This window comes from Zingiber officinale, chromosome 1B (genome assembly GCF_018446385.1).
Source record: "Zingiber officinale cultivar Zhangliang chromosome 1B, Zo_v1.1, whole genome shotgun sequence".
Classification (NCBI taxonomy): domain Eukaryota; kingdom Viridiplantae; phylum Streptophyta; class Magnoliopsida; order Zingiberales; family Zingiberaceae; genus Zingiber; species Zingiber officinale.
Genome location: NC_055986.1, coordinates 157,619,672 through 157,640,979, shown reverse-complemented (window position 1 = coordinate 157,640,979; position 21,308 = coordinate 157,619,672). Strand labels below are relative to the sequence as shown.

Sequence of the window (21,308 nt, the reverse complement as noted above, 5' to 3'; positions counted from 1 at the left end):
GCTATTTACCCAATGCCTCTCTTCCACTGAAACACTGGTTTTCAAAAAAGAAAATATGACATAATCATCTGTGTAGGCTACATGAATTCGCTGTAATTATATTGATAATTTGCTTATAAATAATTTATATTTCCCCCATACACAATGTACAGAATCCTTGTAGACTTCTACCTTCCATATTGAGAATAACCTTCTATTTCCCCCTTATCGCTCAACTGCATATGCTCATCATTATTTCATATGTTCTATGAAACCCCACACGAAAATATATACCAACCATGTAGAATAGTGCAAATCTGCAGTTACAGGCAAATAAATACTTCCAGAGAATGCAAGCTATGCATGCTTTAAAAAAATAAAGTAGCTAAAAAACTGTAATGGAACAAAGAGCAGATGGGATCTTGTCAGCAGAAGAAGTCGATTGCAGCTGGTAGAATTGAACATTTTGCAGGAAGAAATCCTAAATGTTCTCCATCAGATTGGTAATAGATGTCACCTTTGCAAATTTCCTCAACTACTTCAATTGACTTTACACTGTAAATATTATCAGAAACAGGTTGTGTAAGATCAATTCACAAGGTTTATCAAAATTTTCGAAAAAAAAGGGAAAAGTAAATAAGAAGTAAAGGTTAAAATGAGAGGCCAAATAAATAAAAGTCAATGTCGTTGTAAATGTTACAAGAAAAAAGAACATTCCACTGTGTTTGAATCCAGGCAAAAAAGCAAAAGCTGATCCAAATATTATATCAAAAGGTCGTCACAATACATAAAATATACATCCACCTGTCGAAATTTGACGATTGAAGGATGATCATATGAACCAACCATGGCCATCATGAAACATGGAAAGGTAAAGCTTATTTAATTGGAGAAAAAAATAATTACCTTTTCAAACATACATTTTTCTCTGATATATGTGATCCATTATATAGTTTGTGCAATTTAAAAACGAAGTCATACCACTTAAAGTCTTGGAGAATCACAACCTATGATAAACAAATTAAAACATGTTAGATAAAAAAAAAAAATACCAATTCTTGAAGCAATTTCAAGAAGGTATATCATCTAGGGAGTACAACCACCTCAAGTTTTCCACTAGATGGATCTGCTGTTGGGGTTATCTTCATCCCACCTCCAAAATATTTACCATTTCCTATACAGATAGCAGTGACATTATGGAATACCTCCCACTGCCCATCATCTATCTATAATTTAGCAAATAATACAAGGGGTCAGAAAGCTACCTAGGAAAATAAGTTCAAACTTGGAATGCAGGGACTATCTCGATTTTAACAAATACTTAAGTAAAACACAAACCTTGACTTTCAGGTTCCGACTTTCATGCCCTATGAAAGCCCTTAAAGCCCCCAAAACATAACAAAAATTTCCAAAACCTTTGTATTTAGAAGCATAATAACCTGCCTTTGCACTCCTGCATTGTTTTTACAGAACAATAACTTGAATACTGAGTACTTGTATTTGATAGAACTGAAGTCCATGACTTGAGTTTTTTTATCTCCCTCAAACAATTTAATTTAAGTTCTTACAAGTGAATGTCTGCAACATTAATGAAGAAATGATGTTCTCCAGTCTGACCGGTAATAATTCCAACATCTAGTTTAGATTTCAATCCTGGACAACAAAAACATCATGTAAACATAAAATACAAGAAGAAAAGCACGTAAAGAACTGGGAAGCTGGGAAGAATTGTATATCTATTCCACTAAACGCTTGAAATTATAAAAAAAAACACCATAAGCTTGTATATATCAACAAAATAAAACAAAAACCAATAACGCTAGAAAACCAGTGAACCAATTAGCAATATTAACAAAGGTATGTTTTCATCTATGAAGCAACATTTTCAACATATTAAAAGTGAGCCTGCTTTGGATCATTATGCTTGAAGTTTTATGCTACACTTAGTTTCTTAGATGAAATTTCATCTGTAAATTTGATCTTATGCCATTTGTTGTAATGAATATTCCTACAATTTAGGAAAAATAATAAATCCCCAGAAAATCAGATGTACACCAGCATCAGTGTTCTAAAAGCTGATAAACTTTACATGATGGATTTCAGTTTTAGCCTCCGCCACCTGGACCAGGTACTGGTGGCAATTACCAAGCCAACATGGTTCTGGCACACATAACATGGGGACACTCAGCTTCTTAAATGGAATTTAATCTTTAAATTTGATTTGAGAACCAATTCATTATACTAAAACTCTTAAAATTTGAAAAAAAAAAAAAAAAAAACAAACAGCCAGTCCTCAGATATAGACCATCATTAGTGTTCCCAAAGGTGATAAACTATAAATGGTGGATTTAATTATCAGACTGGCACTTACCAGGCTGACATGATTCCAGCACACAAAACATGGTTGGTCACCTTAACATATCAAGTTCAATGGATAATCCCTGACAATTAATACATGTAACCTACCCTAAAATTTACATGTTCTCCTAATGTTTAAAAGTTTCAAATCTAAAAGGTGTATTAAAATCTAGCTTCCATTATAATTTCGTTAAAATATGACATGACAGCCATGTAGTGTTTTCCCATGTCATACGTGGATCTGGACATGGAAGTCACAAGCAGCTAGATATGCAGGAACCAATTATTAACAAGAGGCAAAGTAAACCAAAAAGAACAATAAGGGAGGCTATTAAATGCATGTTTTCTTGTGTTGGAGTATGAAGACGGTATAGATTTGCAAGCAAAGTGCAGGAGCAACCAATCCTAACAAGATGTAGAAACACAACATTTAAAAAACAAATCCATGGTTCAATCACACACAGGTTATAAAGAGGTACCATTCAAAAATCTTCTTAATGGGAAAAAAAATCTCTGTAGTTTTGATTCTTAAACTCATAATCTCAATTCATCCATTTGAGAAATGGAGAAAAGGGAATTTAACACATCTGCAAATAGAAGTCTATATGAAATGCAAAGTGAAAAATAACAACCTCTTTGAATTCTCTCAATTGCTTCATTTGGATCATTTCTCCTGGTGTAATGAAACGCATGAAACCATCAATTATGAAATAACTGTAAGCAATACCATTTAAGATATCTGTATGCAGATAAAGGAAAACATACCACGAAAATGTTCTAGCAAAATCTGAGGCAGTTCCAAGTGGAATGAGCTGAAAGAACAGAATTTATCTGTCATATATAATTAAATATGATATAAAAGGAATGCATCTTAGAACAAGATGAGAAGATTGATCTTAAAAACAAGACAACATCACTAACACCAAGTGTGGTGGATGGTTTAAGCCCTTGTCCAAGAGCTGCCACTGGTTGACCCTCCCAGAAGAAACCATTGATGACCTGTAAGTATCAACCAACTGCAAACTAAAGAGACTAACCATGATTTGAACTTAATGGAACTAAGAACTCTAACAGAATAACAACTAAGTCCACAAGGGCATATTGAAGCAAAAAATAGGACACTAGATATAAAGGTCTATCATGGAAAAAAGCTAAAAAGAATGGTTTCAAATTATACAATGCCAAGTTTTAAAATACATATATGGATAATTGCTTATAAAAAAACATCATTGATATCTTATTTGATTAAATGAAAAGCAATAATCATACACTACATAACTGAAATAACGGGACAATGTAAATGTTGTTAGTGTCGCTTCACTCTTGCATAAATGAAAAAAATTAAACAAGCAACACATTGTTCAATAATCTTTATGATTCAGTTCCCAGGGCTATAGTGCAGCGGTAGGGCATTCAAGTTGTCACCCAGTACTCGCGGTTCGATCCTCAGCTATGGCATATTTGCAGGAATTTTTCCTTCAAATGGGGCACGCAATCAAATAATGTTGAGCTTCTGGACTACCCGCCGCGAGCGCTTCCCGATTTACCCTGGTGGCCAGTGGAAAAACTCCATGGGACTGGGCCGGTCACCCCAAGGCTAGTCCATGAGGCTAACTGGGTTTATCAATAATCTTTATGATTCAAGCCTCTTTGCAAGATATTAGAATAAATTGGTATTGTAAAGGAGAAAATAGATAAAATGTGAAAGCATAGAATAGATATTAGAAATTTGAGTTAGTTAAACATCCACAAAATTTGTAGTACCATTTCTCTGCATAATTTCCTTCGTGCGTAATTTATAAAAGAACTATTTTATTGGAAAAGTAATTGTCCAACATATCTGTGTCAAAGGGCCAAACAGTTAATGTGGCTTACTTTGAAATGTATACTTAGGCAAATTTTCCCGAAGACATGATTTGGTTAGGGATGCTCATCAACCCTTGCAGACTGATAATAATCAATAGACGCATCCTATTTTGATGTACCAAGTTCCTAGCTGGCAAAAAATGAATAAAATATGGTAACATTCTTTATTCTTAGATCAATTTCTTTATCTTCGTGAATGGAAGGGCAAATGAACATAATCTAATTTCTAAATTTTTAACAATTTTCTCAGAATCACTCATTTCAATTATTTGGTTTAACAAAATAAAGTGGCAACCTATCACATTTGGAGCTATCATTTTGGCGTGTTTCTTGCTAAAATTTTCAAGTGAATATAATTACAGGTAGTAGAATCAAAACGAGAAATGTACAAATAGAATTCTATAGTCATCAAAGGTAAACTTTTAGACAAACCCAATATGATAATATTGATCAAATAATAAAGAACTGAGCATTCAAACCTCATGAAGTGTACCATCACCTCCAACAGCAACTACAGCATCTACTCCCTCCTTTATTGCCTAAAAATGTCCATTAATGGGTAATTAATAGTCTTATGTCAAAAAGCAGTCATTATACAGAAATTTCACTAAATAGACTAAATGGTCATACTTCCAATGAAATTTTCTACCTCCCTTGTTATGTCCACGCCATGCAAAGGACCAGATGTAATAGACTCGTATATCTGACAATGATAAATCCACAAGCAATAAACTTAGTTGGTAATAAATGGAAGTGGGACATATTAAACCAAATACTATGTATCTAATAGTTAGTGCTAACATGGAATTCAAAAAGTTAAAGCCGGCCAAATTATGATTATAGGTGAAACACACATTTTAGAATTTAAACCCTTTAGACAATGATATATGTATATATTATGTGTGTATATAAACAAATATAGAGTAATGTTATGTTACCTGACTCCACATGTGCAACTCCGTCCGAGACTGACTCACACTTTCAGTCACCCCGCACACTCAATCGGACATAGGAGTCAGGCACGGGGATCGGGCAACATATCAAAACCGTATGTATATATATATATATATATATATATATCAAACATTAACAAAAGACATGACCTTCGTTATGGTGCATGAAAATACCACATGAAATAGCTGCAAAAAAGAAGACTACATTTTTTCATCTCTTTATTCCCATTTGCAGAACAAATTTGCAAGAAAAAAATTCTCACATTAATAATTGTGTTCAAATAATGAATAGTATTCTGCATTTTTATTAGCCTATAATTAGATGTCATTCCTAGCATTACCACATGGTGAATCGAAACTCAGAGGAACTGTATAAAACATCTATTTTCACCATCTTATCTACTGAAACTCAGAAGTTTCGGAACTTTTTGCCGGCTTGATAATCACATTATCTAGAGACAAGAATTTCTTCTTAATTATTTCAATTTTAGCACCCACCAATAAGAGCATATCAAAAGAGTCTAGAGCAATTACCCAAATATAGCGCTTGATGTTGAGAAATGCCGAAATCAGATCCCTAAGTTCTAATATGCCTGAATCAAGCCCTTCACATTTTATAGACCAAAACACCTTCCATTTTGAATCAGGTTATTTGGTAAAACTACTTGAGTAACTGAAGAAATCCAAAAAGAAATTAAAAAACAGGAGGCAAATGCCCCTTTAAAAGCAAGCCTATATGTAACAATTTGAAAGGACAAATTAATTAATTTCAGTTAGCCAATCAACTTCACCAAATAGCTTGACTGACTGAAATAATCTATTTTTTTAAAAGAAAAGAACTAAAAATTTAATTTTTCTAATTTCATTCATTAAGTTGTTTCAACAATGCCCATGATAGACTGAAATCAATAAATGTTGCTTAATTTTCAAATAAAAAACATTTACCTATTAAATTAAATGGCCATTTACCCTCTGTTTTTTTTTTAATCCTCAGTCAATCATTTTCAGAGAGCCCCTCCCATTTTTTGAAATATCTCATTTTTAAAAAGTATTAACAGGCAAAAGATATTTCTATTAGATACTTTCTCTTTATAGATAGTTTCAGTCAATCAAGTTATTTACCAACACCTTAACTAACTAAAATAGAATATTTTTCTGTTTTTAAAATTAAAAATATATTACTTATACAATTAAATAAGCATTTGCCACCTATTTTTTTCTATGAATTGTTTTTCAATCAAATAAGTAGTTCAATGGAATAGCTTGAATCTTTGAATCAAAGTGTTGGTGAAATAGCTTGAAATCTGGTACAACAAAAAAAGAAAGACCTGATTCAGACATTCTAGAACCTATGGTTGCTACTGTGGCATTTCCAAGTATCAAGAGGCCCTATTTAGGTAACTGCTCTATAATCTAGTTAGCTGTTTAGCTTTACTCATTCAGCAAAACTGCCAAAAGATTATTTAGATCAGTAGCACCGTGAAGCTTCCCCTCTCAACACATGAACAAAGAAAACCAGAAAGTTTTCACTTCTCACATCTGAAAATAAATGTGTTTGCCTCCCACTTTTTCATCAGCATTCATTATGCTGTTATCAGAATGTGCCATGATTGGGATGCCATGCAACTCAGGAATTGTTACAGTGACATAACAGAAGCAAGATGCAAGCACATTTAGTAGAAGTTGTCAAAGATCAACTTCAGCTAACAATTGAATCATACCCAAGTTTTAATCTGTCCTGCTCATCTAGGAGCATCATAACTCTATGTTGTAACCTGCAAACCCCTGATACAATGTAGCACTTGGGCACTGAAGAATATAACTCAAAATTCATGCTATAACCATACAGTGTATTGTTTCTACTAAATTTTCTTACCTAATTGGGATTATACTATCAAGAAAAAGATAAGAGATATATAATGAAGTTTTCATGACTGAACAAAAAAACTTATTTGTCTAGAAGATCAACTATAGGTGCTATTTAGTACGACAACTAGTGAAAAAATACATAGCAAAGAAAGATTTCCATATGATTTATTAATATAGAAAAAAATATGATTGAGATCTTAGACAACTACTGTGGGAGGTTTCAGAGTTCAAGTAAAATATCCAATAATTATCTTTATGTGCTAAAAACATGTATGATAAATTGATAATGTTGTTAGTATTGTTAGTCATTCAAAGTGTGGCAAATGATTTTTCTATAGTTGTAGGTTTAATCAAGCGTCAGTTCTAAGTTCCAGATTAGTCCGTCAGTTCTAAGTTCCAGATTAGTCAATGAATCAACTAATCATAATTAAAAAAATAGTGCATGCCATTTACCAACAAAATATTAATTGATGTGAGTATTTAGATTATATTTGACACCTAAATTGAGGAAATTATTAGAAACTAAGAGTGCATTTAAAGGACCTAGAAAGTAAATATATAACACTTGAGAAGGAAATATGATCAAGGAAAGAATTGTTGTGAAAATGATGCTCCTAAGTGGGCAGATTAGATGCTTATTTTGATTTGTTTCACAAAAAGTTCAAGTTAGATTTGACATGTGTGTTATGCATCAAATGTGCAAGGGTTTGGAATAATGTACATGAAACTCACAAAGCTTGGTGATCCTATTAGATATTGAGTTTTATCATATTTAATTTTTTTACTTCTTAAATTATTATTTTTTAAATTTTAAATGATGAAATAAATTGAACAGAATCAATAAATTAGATTTTGTGCATTGAGTTAAAGTTGAATTGGGTTCAAATGGAACTCATCAGGTAGATATAGTGATTCACATAGGTTTAAAGAGAGATGGATTCAGATTTATTTTAGCTAGTGTAGGCGAACCAAATTTTTAAGTGAGAATAGCCTGGTTTAGTCATGGTTTAAATTAGGAATATTATAAGGAGTTGAGGTTATATAAGCTCTCTCCTCTCTTCTCTTCTCTTCTGTGTCTTCACACGTGCACGCCCTCTCTATCTCTTCACTGTGTGACGCCAACGCTTTGCATGTGGACACCTTGTAGTGACCAAAGGCGAGAGATACATCGTGTCAGCCATCTCTCCCCTCTCTTCCCTCTTTTTTTTTCCTCTACTCCCTAAATCCATAACGACTAGTCGATCACCCTTGGCCGAGCCAAGAGGGGCCATTGACCCTCGTTCCTCTCTTCTTCCTTCTCTCTTTCTCTCCTCCCTCTCCCTACATTGTAGCCATCATTTGGCCATTTGAATTCAAGCAAAGTGAAGTCAGCCTCCTTTTCTCTCCCTTTCTGATTGTTTCTGTTGCGTCAATTGATCAAATGAACAAAGTCATTGCTCGTACATATACCAAATTAAAGGTAAAGATTCAGCGAGTACTTTTATGGTTATTATTGGGGAATGATTGACTATTTCAGACTAATTGTGACCTATTATTTAGGTCCAATTGGTTCGAGTATTTTGTATTAATGAAACAATTGTTATTTTTGTTTTAAGTTAGTGTATCGGTTTAAAATAGAAAATTAAATTGTTGTTCGAAATTAGTGGGTGTTTAGCAATTGGGGTTTTAATCAAGGTAGTGGGATTAGAGTCGTTAATTTAGGTTGAGCCCGGGTTGGCCCGCCTCGTCCCACCAAATAATTTAATAGGGTTGGGTTGAAATTTTATCAATTCATTTAAAAGCGGCCCTAAACATGCCAGCCTGCGGTGGGTTGACCCGCGGGATGAGAAGAACAAAAAAATCCAAAACTTAAAACTAAAATGAAAAACTCAATGGGCTCACAACCCAAACTTAAAAATTTTAACCTTTTCTATATATAAATATTTTTTTGTTTTTTGATGGGTCCATGAACAGGCCCACCTAACCCACAACTCACCTTGGATTGGGTTGGGGATTTCCTAGTCCGCCATGCTCACCCTAACCCGCCGAATGATGGATTTTTGGCGGGGCGTCTTGCCCCACCATGAGCCAGCCCGTCTGATAGCTTTAAGTGGGATCGAGATTAGATTTTATGTTATTATCATTATTAGAGATTTATGTTGAGTTTTCTTTCTATATTGCATTTATGATTACTCATTTGAGTAAAGCTTGCCAATTTTCAGATTTTCGAATGCATATTTAGAATTAAACTATTGGGGTTAAATAATTGATTTTTTTTCAAACTAAACACACAAAGGTGAGTGTATGCGGATTAATATAGGAAGAGCTTGATTTTAAAAATAAGAGTTGATACCCTCATTGTTCAAACTCTACCTTGTTTAGATGTCCTCATGCACGAACAAATGTATAAAAATAGATGATACATATATGTTTTTAAAAAAAGGAATTAACACGACATTTAAAATAACGAAATAAGTTTTAGAAAAGAATTAAACTATTGGGGTTAAATAATTATTTTTTTTCAAACTAAACACACAAGGGTGAGCGTATGGGGATTAGGAAGAGCTTGATTTTAAAAATAAGAGTTGATACCCTCATTATTCGTCACTTGATTCCTATAATTTAGACTTTTCATTTATTTGTTGACTTATATGTTGATACTTTATATTTTTATGATGCATACCCTTACTGGGACATCATATGCTAATACATAGTTAAATTAGCACAACTTTTGTTAAAAGTTAATTTAGGTTACTTGTAAAAGCTAACCGATAAGATATAAACTCAAAGTAGAATAATCGAAGTATAAGATTTATAATGAAACTATAATTTTAGACGGAGAGAATAAATATTAAAAAAGTGAAAACTTTGAGTCTAACCTTAAACCAAAGTAGTTGATCATCCAAATGAGGTTGTAGGAGCGAGCGATCGCATGTAGTCAATATTTATTCATGAGACAGTGCCATATTGTCGTTGTATATCACTGATGACGACTTTGCTTATAAATCAATCTCTCTAAGGGCGTTGCCTCAATTGATTCACTTCTTAGTTGATTTTTGATCTATTAATGATAGACTTATTGGTTTACATGTAACCTATATTAATGGTGACTCCAAGATATAATTAAAAGTATATTAACTTGTGATAAAAGATTACAATAAATGAGAGGAATAATTCATGACTGCAATTGATGATAAATAAGTGAAATGAAAAGGAGTTATTATATATAAAAACTAAAGATCTCAAATAAGAACTTAAAGTTATAACATAATATGTTACTTATCTATTTTTTTTCCTAATCTCTCATAATTTGTGCTAAGTAACTATTTTTTTTCTTAGCTTTGAATTTTTGCAAGTAAAGGTAATTTTGGAGTGATAGTTGGTTTTAGCCAATACTTAAAGTTGCTCACAGATCCTCAATGTGTTGATTCCTAGTTGATTTTATTCATGTACTTTTTAGTGTGTGTGTGTGTGTGTGTATATATATATAGATATATATATATATATATATATATATATATTGGAAAACTTATTTATTTGAAGCTAGTAATTATTGGCATGATTCTTGATATCCTATTATTACACTTTCACCAAGTGGAGTGCTTCCTAGTAAGTGAAAACTACACCCCTCGACATGATAGTTTTAGTTGGTAATTGAGCCAAGTTTGTTGGTTACATTTATGGATTTCATTTTTGTTGTTGTTTTATTGTTTTCTGATTTTATGATTTCTTGGTATAAGATGTTTTCTCAAGAGTCAAGGCCATGGTCTATCTTTGAGCTATAGGTTGTAAAGTAAGAGTCAAGTTTGAACCACATTACAACATGTGTTAGCATTACATTTATCCTTTTTTGTGTGTTTATACTTGACATAAACAACCAAGCATACACAAGCACCCTCTAAGACGCTTGAATTGTCTTTATTTTGTAAAAATATTAGTTTTAGGATTTAGACTTTTCAGCCCACTCTCTCTAGCCAATGGTGCACACCATCTATTCCCTTGCCACATTGCCTTTCCACTTCTTTAGATGGGAATAAAGGGAAAGAAGGAAAACGTTAGTGAATTTTTTTTCTAATTTTAAAAAAATTGGTTCCACCAATTTAGATAGAAAAATAGAACAACTATTAAATCCAACCAAAGAACTACAATTTAAATCCAGCTAAAAACCAAAACTATTATATCAAAATTAATGTTTTTTAAATTTATTAAATCAATTTTAGAAATTGAAGGGGAGTCTTAGCGCAACGGTAAAGTTGTTGCTTTGTGACCAAAAGGTCACGAGCTCGAATCCTGGAAACAACGCTTGCAAAAAGCAGGGTAAGGTTGTATACAATAGATCCTTCCCCGGGACATTGCATGGTGAGAGCTTCGTCACCGGGCTGACTTTTTTTCATATATATATTTTAGCTCTTTTTCCTTGTAAGGAAATGCTTCCTAAATGGTTTTGTTCCCTTTGAAGAAACACGAACTAGGATAATATTTTCTCAACCATTTTCTATAACTTTTTTCTTGCCTCATTTTTTGCCTCATAATGTCTCTTTATATAGAAAAATTTCTATAGAGATTTCATGATAAAGAACAAAACTTGAATATATATAAAATATAGTTTCAATAACAAGAACATAATGAATGAAATAGTTAATATGGATGGATATTCTTGTAGACCTGTATGTAAATACATAATGTATGGGTGTGTGTGTATAATATTTTATCCTTGAATAACATATATATCAAGTAGTGAGGCTACTTAGGGTTGTGATTGGTAAATGATTCCGCCTTCGCATAGTATCATAGCGTCACTCATGCTTATAACATTATTGGTAGTTTGTTCTAGTTGTGTCAAGGTGACGCCGAAATGACCTACATGACTCAAATAGGTTGCTTCCAAGCTGCTGTTATTGATTTTAAAGATGTATTATCCACTTTAGATGTTCAGAATGTCGAATATGTAGGATTGGTTTAATAGGTTGCTCACCATCAAGTTTCTCCAAGGCTCACTAAATTGACCTAGTTGTTGATAAACGACGATTTCGTGAATTATTTATGCTTGAAATAAAGGAACTGGAAAAAACTCTTTTATGCTTGAAACAGGAACTGGAAAAAACATAGAAAACTTAACAGGAAGGACGATACTGATTGCCAAAAAAACACACACAAAAAAAAGGAAAACTTTCATAGTATTAACAAGAGCAAGCAGGCTCACGTTGCAGTGTTCACCAAGCCGGGTGCGCAGATAGGGCAGAAGTTTCTTCCATTCCCTTCCAGTACATCCATTAGCACCTAATTTTTTCCCCCAAATTTCAGTATTCCGTCAAGGAATAAGGAAAGGACATGCGACCGAAGAGAGATAAGAGAAGCGAAACCTCTAGGATTTACGACGAAGACAAAGTTCTTCTTCGACCGGGAGACACTACCGCCGGTACGATCGGAGGAAAGGTCGAGGGCGGTCGAGTGGTTCGCTCTTATCAATAAAAAGGGCTTGACCGCCGTCGCTGCGACAGCGAACCCCATTCTCGGACCTTCCTCGGATGAAAAGAGGAAAAAGGAGAGATTCTACTCGTTCTGAATCTTCCAACCAACCGAAGAGGAGATGGTGCTCCGATTCGCGGCGACTTCGTCCCCTCCCGTCTTCCTCAGACAAGCAGCAATGTAGCAACATGGGTTTTAGGTCGGAGCAGGCCAAATTTCAATTTAGCCCTTTCATTTTCTGCTATTCAGGTTGACAACTTGTCTTCACAAAGTTTACAAATTGCCGTTGCCATTGATTATAATTCGAAGGATCGAGTTGATAAAATCAAACTTGAAGTAGGAAAGTGAGGATTTAAGGTGTAACCGTACCCTGAGCTGATCTGATCCTCCAACCAACGGACTAAACCAACCGTGCGCGTGATTCGTCGGATTTATTCAGATTACGACGTTTTTCTTGCGAAATTATCCTTAAAAAAAAAGCTTTAAAATTGATTGTCGACCGGCTAAGGCTTTATTTTATGTAATACTCTTTTAAATTATTCTTAATATCTTTTTTAAAATCAGATAATTAATTAATTTAAAAGGGCATCATTTTATTTTATTTTTTAAAAAACCGCTCAACGTGTTTTTTTATTCTAAAAAAACCCTTATTCTTATATTGTCGCAGTAGTTGCGACCATAACTAGTATAAAAAAAATAATTGAATAAATTTTGATAAATTGAAGTAATTTTTATTAAGTCTATGCAATTTTGATAGGGATAAAAAATATTTTGATATAATAATATTCCATTTGTACTTTTATTAAGTTGACTTTAACAAATATATATTGAATTGATTTCTGAAAAGTATATTGGGGGTTGTTTCCTTAACCACTTTCTACTCTAATTAAAATATATCCCTGCTGCTATAGTTGAGTGGGATAGAATTGTTTATTGGATAATGGTTGATTTTTACGGGTTTATTTTCATGAGGATTAAATGTCTTCTCATATAAGAGGTCATTTGGTATCATGATTTATCCTCTTTTATCTCACTATGGGGCTGATGATGATGAAGAACACTCGGAATGACTTGGTTGAATAATCAAAATATACCCTGCTGCTACACGGTTGTGGTTTGTCTCCTCAAAAGAATTAGTGAACGTAAACACAGTGAACCACCATGAACGAGAGTGCTATTTCTACTTAGAACGATTAATACTATAGTGTATTCTATTTAGGTTGCAATTAAATTCACTCTTAATCATGTTGATGCATCGGGAGGACATGTTGGTGGTGAAAGCCCATGTTTACCTGAAAAACATTCTGAATAGTTTTATGGACCACGGACAGATTACATTCTATAGATATATTAGCTGGAAAGCCAATTCAGAAATTGCTACATGTCACCAACCATCACAAATGAATTCAACTTCATTTCGGTTGGTTTGAAAGTTTTTTTGGACACTGAATTGAAGAACTTTTCAAGAAGAGTCCATTCTGCACACGGATCATTCATCAGTCAACATGGCATCAGTAGTTATTATGGAAGAATATTTCATCTGCAAAACTACATGAAAACACACACACACACACACACACATCATCCAGCAAGATCCACTCAGAATTAAAACTCGAACACTGAACTCAAAATGCTTCGTGAAGGCATGCGAGAACTCCAAATCATACTTGTTTATGCTCGCCAAACAGATAGCCTAGAGATGAGCTTCCGCCTGGAACTGACTGAACCTTAGTAGATGGACGTCCCTGGAATCAAGAAATAATGATGAGATTAAGAAGGGAAAAAGTTAATCAAACTCCAATTGCAATTGCATGGAATTTCAAATCTGATTGAGGTACTGCTCACAGTGATGAAGTTGCCCAAGTTCTGGCCTTGAGGCCTGGAGTAGTTGTTGGAGGTGTCTTGAATTTTGTCTGCTGCAGCGGCAGTAGTAGCAGAGTGGCTCGGAATTGGCATGCTCTTCTGGCTGGCATCTTCGCCGGAGGGAGGCTTGGCGGTTTCCTCACCTGATGAATCGAAGAGGTAGCCGATAGAGCTTTTGCCACCCCCAAAGCTCCCTCCTCTGCTCATTCTACTCCAAGAATCTTCTTCCTTTCGGGACTCTTGGCCTTTATTACTTCTCTCCTTGAAGAAGTGAGTGGAGATTAGGTGACAGGCCAATTGCACCAACAGTTCTATTGAGCGCTAATTTGCTTGTGAAAATGAATGGCCTGAGTTTGGTGCCAGCCGGCAAGTGGGTTGGGTGTCTTTGTAAGCTTTGTGGCTTTAATTAAAGGGGCGGAGACTGGGCGAGGTTCCTCGAAGCACCCGGGCTAATACACAGCTCGACATAGTTGAACTATTGACCTAAAAAACATAACTGAATTGAATTGAAGCAAAGAGGTGAGAGGGATATTGGACATCGACTGAAAACTTGAACTCAAGCTTTATTTAATTATAAATGATTAGGTTGAGCACCAACGATTCAATCTTGGAATGAGTAGAGGTTGAGATAGGTTTGGTTGGATTTAAATTTCCTTCACTTTAGTAGATTTAGTATAAAGATTTTTTTTTTTTTTTTTCGTTAGTTTTGATCAATTAGAAGAGAATAAGTTAAAGAAAGGAGGAGAAAGAGATCATGAAACATAGCCGCCCCTACCCCCATCCATCCTCTTGTGTTAGAAAGGATCATCACTGCACCCTTCTTGAGATCAATCCTCATCTCCTTCCAATCAAAACCTTAGGCTCTCTTCTCCTTCAAGTTTTTCAGCCCTATCTATCTCTTTTCTTTTGTGATTTTTGCCGCAAATAAGGTTAATAATCATGAAACCTTAGCTTGTTGGATTTTATATAGTCTTGATTATTTTTTATATAATGAACTTTGGTTGCTATCATATCGATAAATTGATTATTCTTGCGTTCAAAATTTTATCAAGTTCATATTAATCAAGTTGTTTAAATGCATATCATAGTTTGAATGAATACTACAAGATCAAGGATGGAGAAATAGAAAAAAGTTTTCCAGATAGCCATAGTATGGTTGTTTTGAGAAGATGCCCAACACTAAAAACAAAACAACTAAGCATCTATATAGATGCCAAAAGTTTCACCACAACGGAGCATTGATAATGGCAAGAAAAACTATTACAAATAGCCTCACCACGTTGACTTAAGAAATTTTTAACAATAATGGACCAACTTTGATCAAAGTTGCTTTACATATTAGAGTAGGTTAAAACTGCTTCAGATAATTACTACTCTACCTTGTGATAATTTTGATTAATATTTGCATCGAAGATAATAAAATTACATAATTTTAAAATCGTTGAATTTAAAATTCAGATCTGTCGAGATGAGCTGGACATGCTAAACTCAAGGTTGCCGAGCTAGGGCTGATCTGCTTGAAATGACTGAGCTACTGAGTGTCCAAGTTAGCCGAGTGTTGAGTGAGTTGAGCTCCTGAGTGCCTAAGTCAGCTAAGCATCAAGTGCTTGAGCGAGTCAAGTGTCAAGTGCTCAAGCTAGCCGAATGCCTGAGTTGTTGAGTGTCGAGCAAGCCGAGTAACTGACTGTCGAGTGACTTGAGTAGGCCGAGTGTCAAGAAATTGAGTGGTTAAAGAAGGCTAAGTGTCCGAGTGGGTCGAGTGTCAAGCTAACGAGTGGTCCAATTGTCGAGTGCTCGAGTAAGCCAAGTGTCAGCAACTTGAGTAGGGAATAGGTCGAGTGGGAAGGAGTGCTTGCATTGTCGACGAGGCCTATGTTAAAGATAGTTTTCTTAAAATAGAGTCATCGGTTGGTTTATACTAAATAATAAATTTTGATTTGATGAATATATATAGTTGAAAGACTCTTTCTCACATATGTGCCCACAGGGAGTACAGATCTAAGGTTCGAATTATACTCAACTCAATTGATTCGTGTGCGAGCGAGGTCTACATGTGTCAAATATCGAACCGATCAACCATTTTTAGATTACACTCTTAAGGTATGCATGAAAAATATCATGTGACAACATTGAGGGGTTTATTTGGACAATTTTTACCTTGACAGGTTCGATATTTGACGCATATAGATCTGGCTTGCACACGAATCAACTAAGTTTAGTATAATTCGGACCTTAGATCTATACTCCCTTCAAGTACACATGTGAGAGGGAGTCTCTCATCCATACATATTCACAAAATTAAAATTTATAATTTAATATAAACCAACCAACATATCACAAAAATCTCAATGTGAGACTAAACAATAAACTCTTATTCATATTAGAGCCCATTTTTTTCATTCATTTTTCCAACCATCAAAACTACTCTAGGTTAGTTTTGGTCAAAACTACTAGCTCATTTTCATCAAAATTTCCCAATAGTATTTGATCAATTTTAACCGAATTAGAATAATATTTATTAACATTTGAACAGTTTGGTTTAATATTAAAATAATCCTGACTATAATATACTTAGTAATTTTGAGTATTGTTTTGGCCAAAATAACTACAATACTAGACTAAAGATATTTTCAAAATGCAGGTAAAATAAGAGCCCCTTTTGCATTTCATCCATTAATTATAAGGTAATAAAGGAACTAGTTTTAAGATTCATATTTATCATTCATGTTTTTGAAAAATATCTGATCAATTATCATGATTCTGAAAAGAAATTTGATGTTTGATGTTTTTGGTGCAAAATGCCACTTTGCTATGCTATCTTTCTCTCTAATTTAGTGATGTGCACTAGAAGTTGCTTTGCCCCATAAAGTATGTATATGTTGATAGAGAGATGATACTAGCATACCTCATCGATTTCTTTATCATAGTTCGAACCATCAAATTTCTTCCTCTGAGAATGCTTTGTGTAGTATTTCATCGCCATACATTTAACACTTTTATCTGACATTTGTATATTCTCCATGGCGTTCATCTTCTACAACTTAATGGTAAAAGTAGCCGTCTGGTTTTAAATAGAACACAAAACTTATTCTCATTCTTGAAGCTTGCTATTCTCTGGTTAGTAGATAAACTTAATGTGATGGCTGGCTTACAAACTAAGATAAAATCAAGTCACTTAGCATGTCTGAAGCTGATCCAGGATCATATCTTTGTCACCCACAAGGATGGTTTATTGGGAAATATGAAATTTTCTGCAGATCTCCTTTTTCTGTATCAGCCATCTATTTCTTAACTATATATTAAGTTTTGGTTAGTACTCATGGAATTTACTCAGATCTGTTATGTTAGCTGATCAGTTTTAGATAACTTTACTCATGTTTTTTTAGCTGTTATGGTTATCTTTGTTATGCATATTGAGCATTACAAGTCAGAGAAACATCTTATCCTTAGTTGTGTAGGAGAAATGAGAAGGTGACAGCTGAAGAGAAAAGGAGACAGTTCGCTGTTGGTGTTTTTTAGAAATCATATTTTTATTTGGGTGGGAAAGAAACAAGGCAGAACACAAAATACAGGAATACAAGATATATATATGGATTCAAATCAAGATTAATAGAATTGTGGCGACATCTCTTCTTTCATTCTTCTCTACTATAACATAAGAGATCCGCATACTTCTGAAAACAATATAATTTCTTTCATTCAACTGTTGATTGATTAATTTCTTTTACATTACTTCCATGCAATAACAATGAAATTCTGATTACTTGAATAATAATGCATGGTTGAGTCTAATGATAGTGCCAAGTCTCAAGGGTGCTTGGTAGCTTGAATTTATCAGGAACTCGAACTTAAATCGATGCATATCTGGGGCCACTCTGATCTTCAAAATCCAACCTCAACTTTCAAAACCTTGGCTTTAGTATGAGACCAAAAGGGCATCCCTAGATTGCATATGTAGATCAAATTCCAACCATCAAATGCTCGATCAGTCAAAGACTCTATACTACATACTAGGACTCGATATATCAATGAGGATCCCACATTTAACAGGAGAGTAAAGTATGTCTATCACATAGTCCAGTGAAGCACTTTTTGGCATGCTTAAGTATCAAAGTATCCTTGCCTAACGAGCTAGACATGAGCTTCCTTGGTGCCATGACTTAACTGATGTCATGATTTGCATTTCTTGTTTCTTTTTCAATGATCGTATGAGTTCACTGAGTAAAATGAGGAAGGCAGAAGCATATTTGATTAGAAAATCGCAAAAAAGACATCACAATTTGATTGGGAACATATCAACACTAATTTGGAACTCATTTTAGGTCAATCAGTTGTTTAATTTGTTTCCAAATGGTAAGTCTAGAAATGTTTAGTTTTGGTAGTTCTTTCTAATCACCTATAGAACTATCCAAAGATGGCAGCTGCAACTGAAGAATAAGCAGAAGCAGAGATGCATGACTGGATCTGTTTTCAATCAATATGTGAAATTTCCAGCAACAACTCGAAGTAACAAATAGCCTTCCTGGAACGAGTGTTTTGCTCACAGCTCACTTAACTTATGATACAGCTAGACCAATATGCCAAATATGATAAAGAAAGCAGTTATGATTACACGTTCTTGCAATACTAGTACCACAGTAATGACAGCATAAAAAGTTTTAACACATCAAGAGTCACTACGAAGTGCATGCTCCATATATAAGACTTGTACCTAGGATAGTAACCAGAGAACTCGACAATAACTAATCGTTTGCAACAGTGAAAGGGGGTGCTTGGTTCCCGGAAGGGAATGAAAATGAGAATGATAGAAGTAGAGAATAAGAATGGAAGGATTTTTATTCCTCCCATTTTGCTAAGTAATGGCCTATTCCTATATTTAGGGAATTGAATCTATGGGACCCACCACCAATTCTCCAAACCAAGCACCACTCCCATACCATCCAACCAAGCACCCCAAATTTCACTTAAAAAACAATTCATATATAACAAGTTTAAAAAGATAGCATCTACAAGCTGCTGGACAATAAAACTACTGAAAAAGTACCAGACCATTATTTAGGATCAGACTCATCAAACAAAATGGGCAATACATTCCAAATATAACATGAAAGTAATTTATGTAAGAAAAGTGTACATGCACGCCACACAAGCCTTAGAAATATTATACATCAGTCCGTTTATTTCATCAGAAGTTTACCAGCTTACCTGGTTTCAGTGTACTATCTGAAACATCCACGGGTAGAGGTGACCAAGCAGCATGACTCCTTTGTTCAGATCGCCATCTCAAGAACAACATGAAGGCAATCGCAGACAAGCTAACAAAAGCAAAGCCACAAGTCAGGGAACGAACAAAAGCTCCCAACCCTCTCTTTAGTGGATTAGCAGAAAACAAGATAACTGGAGACTCATCATCAAGATTGCCCATTGTGTTGTTCATCTTCATTATCTCCAGTCCATTCAACAGTCCTCTAATCCACAAAGGACTACTTTGATTCGATGGTCGAATGCAAATGCTCAAAAGTTCTGTTATATCAACATCCAAAACAAAATCTACATAATGTGGTGAAGCCAGAAACCCAGTAGAATCTGAGAGATCAAAATCTTCATATGCCATGTACCCATTGATGTAGACATTGAAATAGAGCTGATTAAGTGCCAAGCTAGCAATATCACAGAAATGCATTCGGATGAGATATTTGTAACCAGAAGTCACGGGGAATTCCCATGTCATGCTATAATTGGAACCAGAAAGAACGGCACCATTCATCACTCTTGCCGTATTATACACATGGTCAGGGGCCACTTCACGGCTCGCACCATATTCCTGGTACTTAATTCTTCCGCTGTACGAGACAATTTCTGAAGCAGAGCTAGGTTTTAGGAAAACACCATCAGGAATCCACGTTCTCCATAGGGAATCATTAAAAGGCGTCACCTTCGGACCCCCAACATTAACCCTATACAGAGTTTCAAACGCCTGTTCCGACAGCCCATCAAATTTTGCAACTTCGTCGGCTTTTACTAACCTCGCTGGGTACAATATGAGATCGTTGGGAGCGGAGACGACCTCGATGGCATTTACAAAGGCAAAGGAGGACCTGTCGGCAGGATAAAATGAGATAACAAGCTTTTCTTCCTTCAAGTTGATAAAGTACTCCTTCAACAAAGGCCTCGGCGCGAAGAAATCGGACAAGAGGGTGATCCCCGAGGCTAAAACGTGGAATCGTGCTGAAGAGAGGTTGAACTCCGGGGTCTGAAAGGGGTAGAAGTGGAGGCGGATCAGATGGACCCCCTTGCTCTTGATGTCGAACTCGTAAGAGGACGGACAAGTGAAGACCCTAGCTGTACGGTGGAGAGGGTCGGCATCAGAGGATGGGTTGGAGACGGAGATCCGGCGTCCGTGGGAGCGAAGGATGGTGGTGGGGAGGCTGGAGTCGGTGAGGAATGAACGGCCGTCGGGGAGGGCGGCGGCGGAGGTTGCGCCGCAGGCGATCAGGTGGTCATCCGGCGGAGAGAAAATGGCAGCAGATTGGGTGTGGACGAAAGAGAAAAGAAGGAAGAAAACGATGTTGGCGGCGAGATCGCTAGCGCATCGACGCGCTGCCATGGCAGGAAGGAAATCGAGGAGGAATGGAATGGAATGGAATGGAATGGAATTGGGGAGAGAAATGGGCAAAGGCTGGAGACGAAGCAGAACATGGAATTGGTTGGTTTAGGCTCGAGCCAGCTGTCACGCGGTCCGGAAAAACTTTCCACTCCGCGTCGGGGACCTGAACGATCACAATTGGAAGTCGATGACGTGTCCGTTGCTCAATAAAAACTATTGTTTAAAAATATTAAATATTAGTTTTTAATTATGTTTTCGGAAATATAATTTGTATTGATGTTTCGTTAGTTATATTATACCTGCATCTTATCATTCTTATTTGAAACTAGTCTCAGAGTCATGGTATCATAATAGGATATCCAGAT

The 21,308-nt window shown here is 35.2% G+C and overlaps 3 protein-coding genes across 4 annotated transcripts; all 3 read right to left on the bottom strand.

Annotated features, from left to right (window-relative positions):
* Positions 1–241: 241 nt before the first annotated feature.
* On the bottom strand, positions 242–12,669 carry LOC121986057 (sphingoid long-chain bases kinase 2, mitochondrial-like). 2 transcript variants are annotated; one of them, XM_042539838.1, is made up of 12 exons: positions 12,368–12,669; positions 12,208–12,284; positions 4,853–4,906; positions 4,683–4,742; positions 3,259–3,336; positions 3,103–3,149; positions 2,970–3,010; positions 1,548–1,632; positions 1,318–1,432; positions 1,083–1,205; positions 886–986; positions 242–534 (listed from the first exon to the last, which is right to left on the bottom strand). In XM_042539838.1, exons 1-12 carry the CDS (start codon positions 12,513–12,515, stop codon positions 405–407), a joined length of 1,059 nt encoding a protein of 352 aa, XP_042395772.1. In that variant the 5' UTR covers positions 12,516–12,669; the 3' UTR covers positions 242–404. The 2 variants fall into 2 exon arrangements, 1 of the variants encoding a protein (XP_042395772.1); XR_006113330.1 differs by lacking the exon at positions 242–534 and having other exon boundaries at positions 720–986; positions 4,834–4,906; positions 12,368–12,654.
* A 1,296-nt stretch (positions 12,670–13,965) lies between these two features.
* On the bottom strand, positions 13,966–14,663 carry LOC122013410 (protein SPIRAL1-like 5). Its single transcript, XM_042569725.1, has 2 exons — positions 14,319–14,663; positions 13,966–14,218 (listed from the first exon to the last, which is right to left on the bottom strand). The coding sequence occupies exons 1-2, from the start codon at positions 14,541–14,543 to the stop codon at positions 14,135–14,137; spliced, it is 309 nt and encodes a 102-aa protein (XP_042425659.1). The 5' UTR covers positions 14,544–14,663; the 3' UTR covers positions 13,966–14,134.
* Positions 14,664–19,366: 4,703 nt separating this feature from the next.
* On the bottom strand, positions 19,367–21,064 carry LOC121986049 (probable receptor-like protein kinase At5g24010). The gene has a single exon (XM_042539825.1). It carries the CDS (start codon positions 20,941–20,943, stop codon positions 19,522–19,524), a length of 1,422 nt encoding a protein of 473 aa, XP_042395759.1. The 5' UTR covers positions 20,944–21,064; the 3' UTR covers positions 19,367–19,521.
* Positions 21,065–21,308: the final 244 nt, after the last annotated feature.

Coding starts and splice junctions, on each gene's coding strand:
- LOC121986057 (XM_042539838.1), bottom strand. CDS start 12,515: ATGGGGTTCGCTGTCGCAGCGACGGCGGTCAAGCCCTTTTTATTGATA. Junction 4,907..12,207: donor GGCTTGGTGAACACTGCAAC/GTGAGCCTGCTT, acceptor TATCATTGTCAG/ATATACGAGTCTATTACATC. Junction 987..1,082: donor CATCTAGTGGAAAACTTGAG/GTGGTTGTACTC, acceptor TGTTTATCATAG/GTTGTGATTCTCCAAGACTT.
- LOC122013410 (XM_042569725.1), bottom strand. CDS start 14,543: ATGAGCAGAGGAGGGAGCTTTGGGGGTGGCAAAAGCTCTATCGGCTAC. Junction 14,219..14,318: donor ACTTGGGCAACTTCATCACT/GTGAGCAGTACC, acceptor TCTTGATTCCAG/GGACGTCCATCTACTAAGGT.
- LOC121986049 (XM_042539825.1), bottom strand. CDS start 20,943: ATGGCAGCGCGTCGATGCGCTAGCGATCTCGCCGCCAACATCGTTTTC.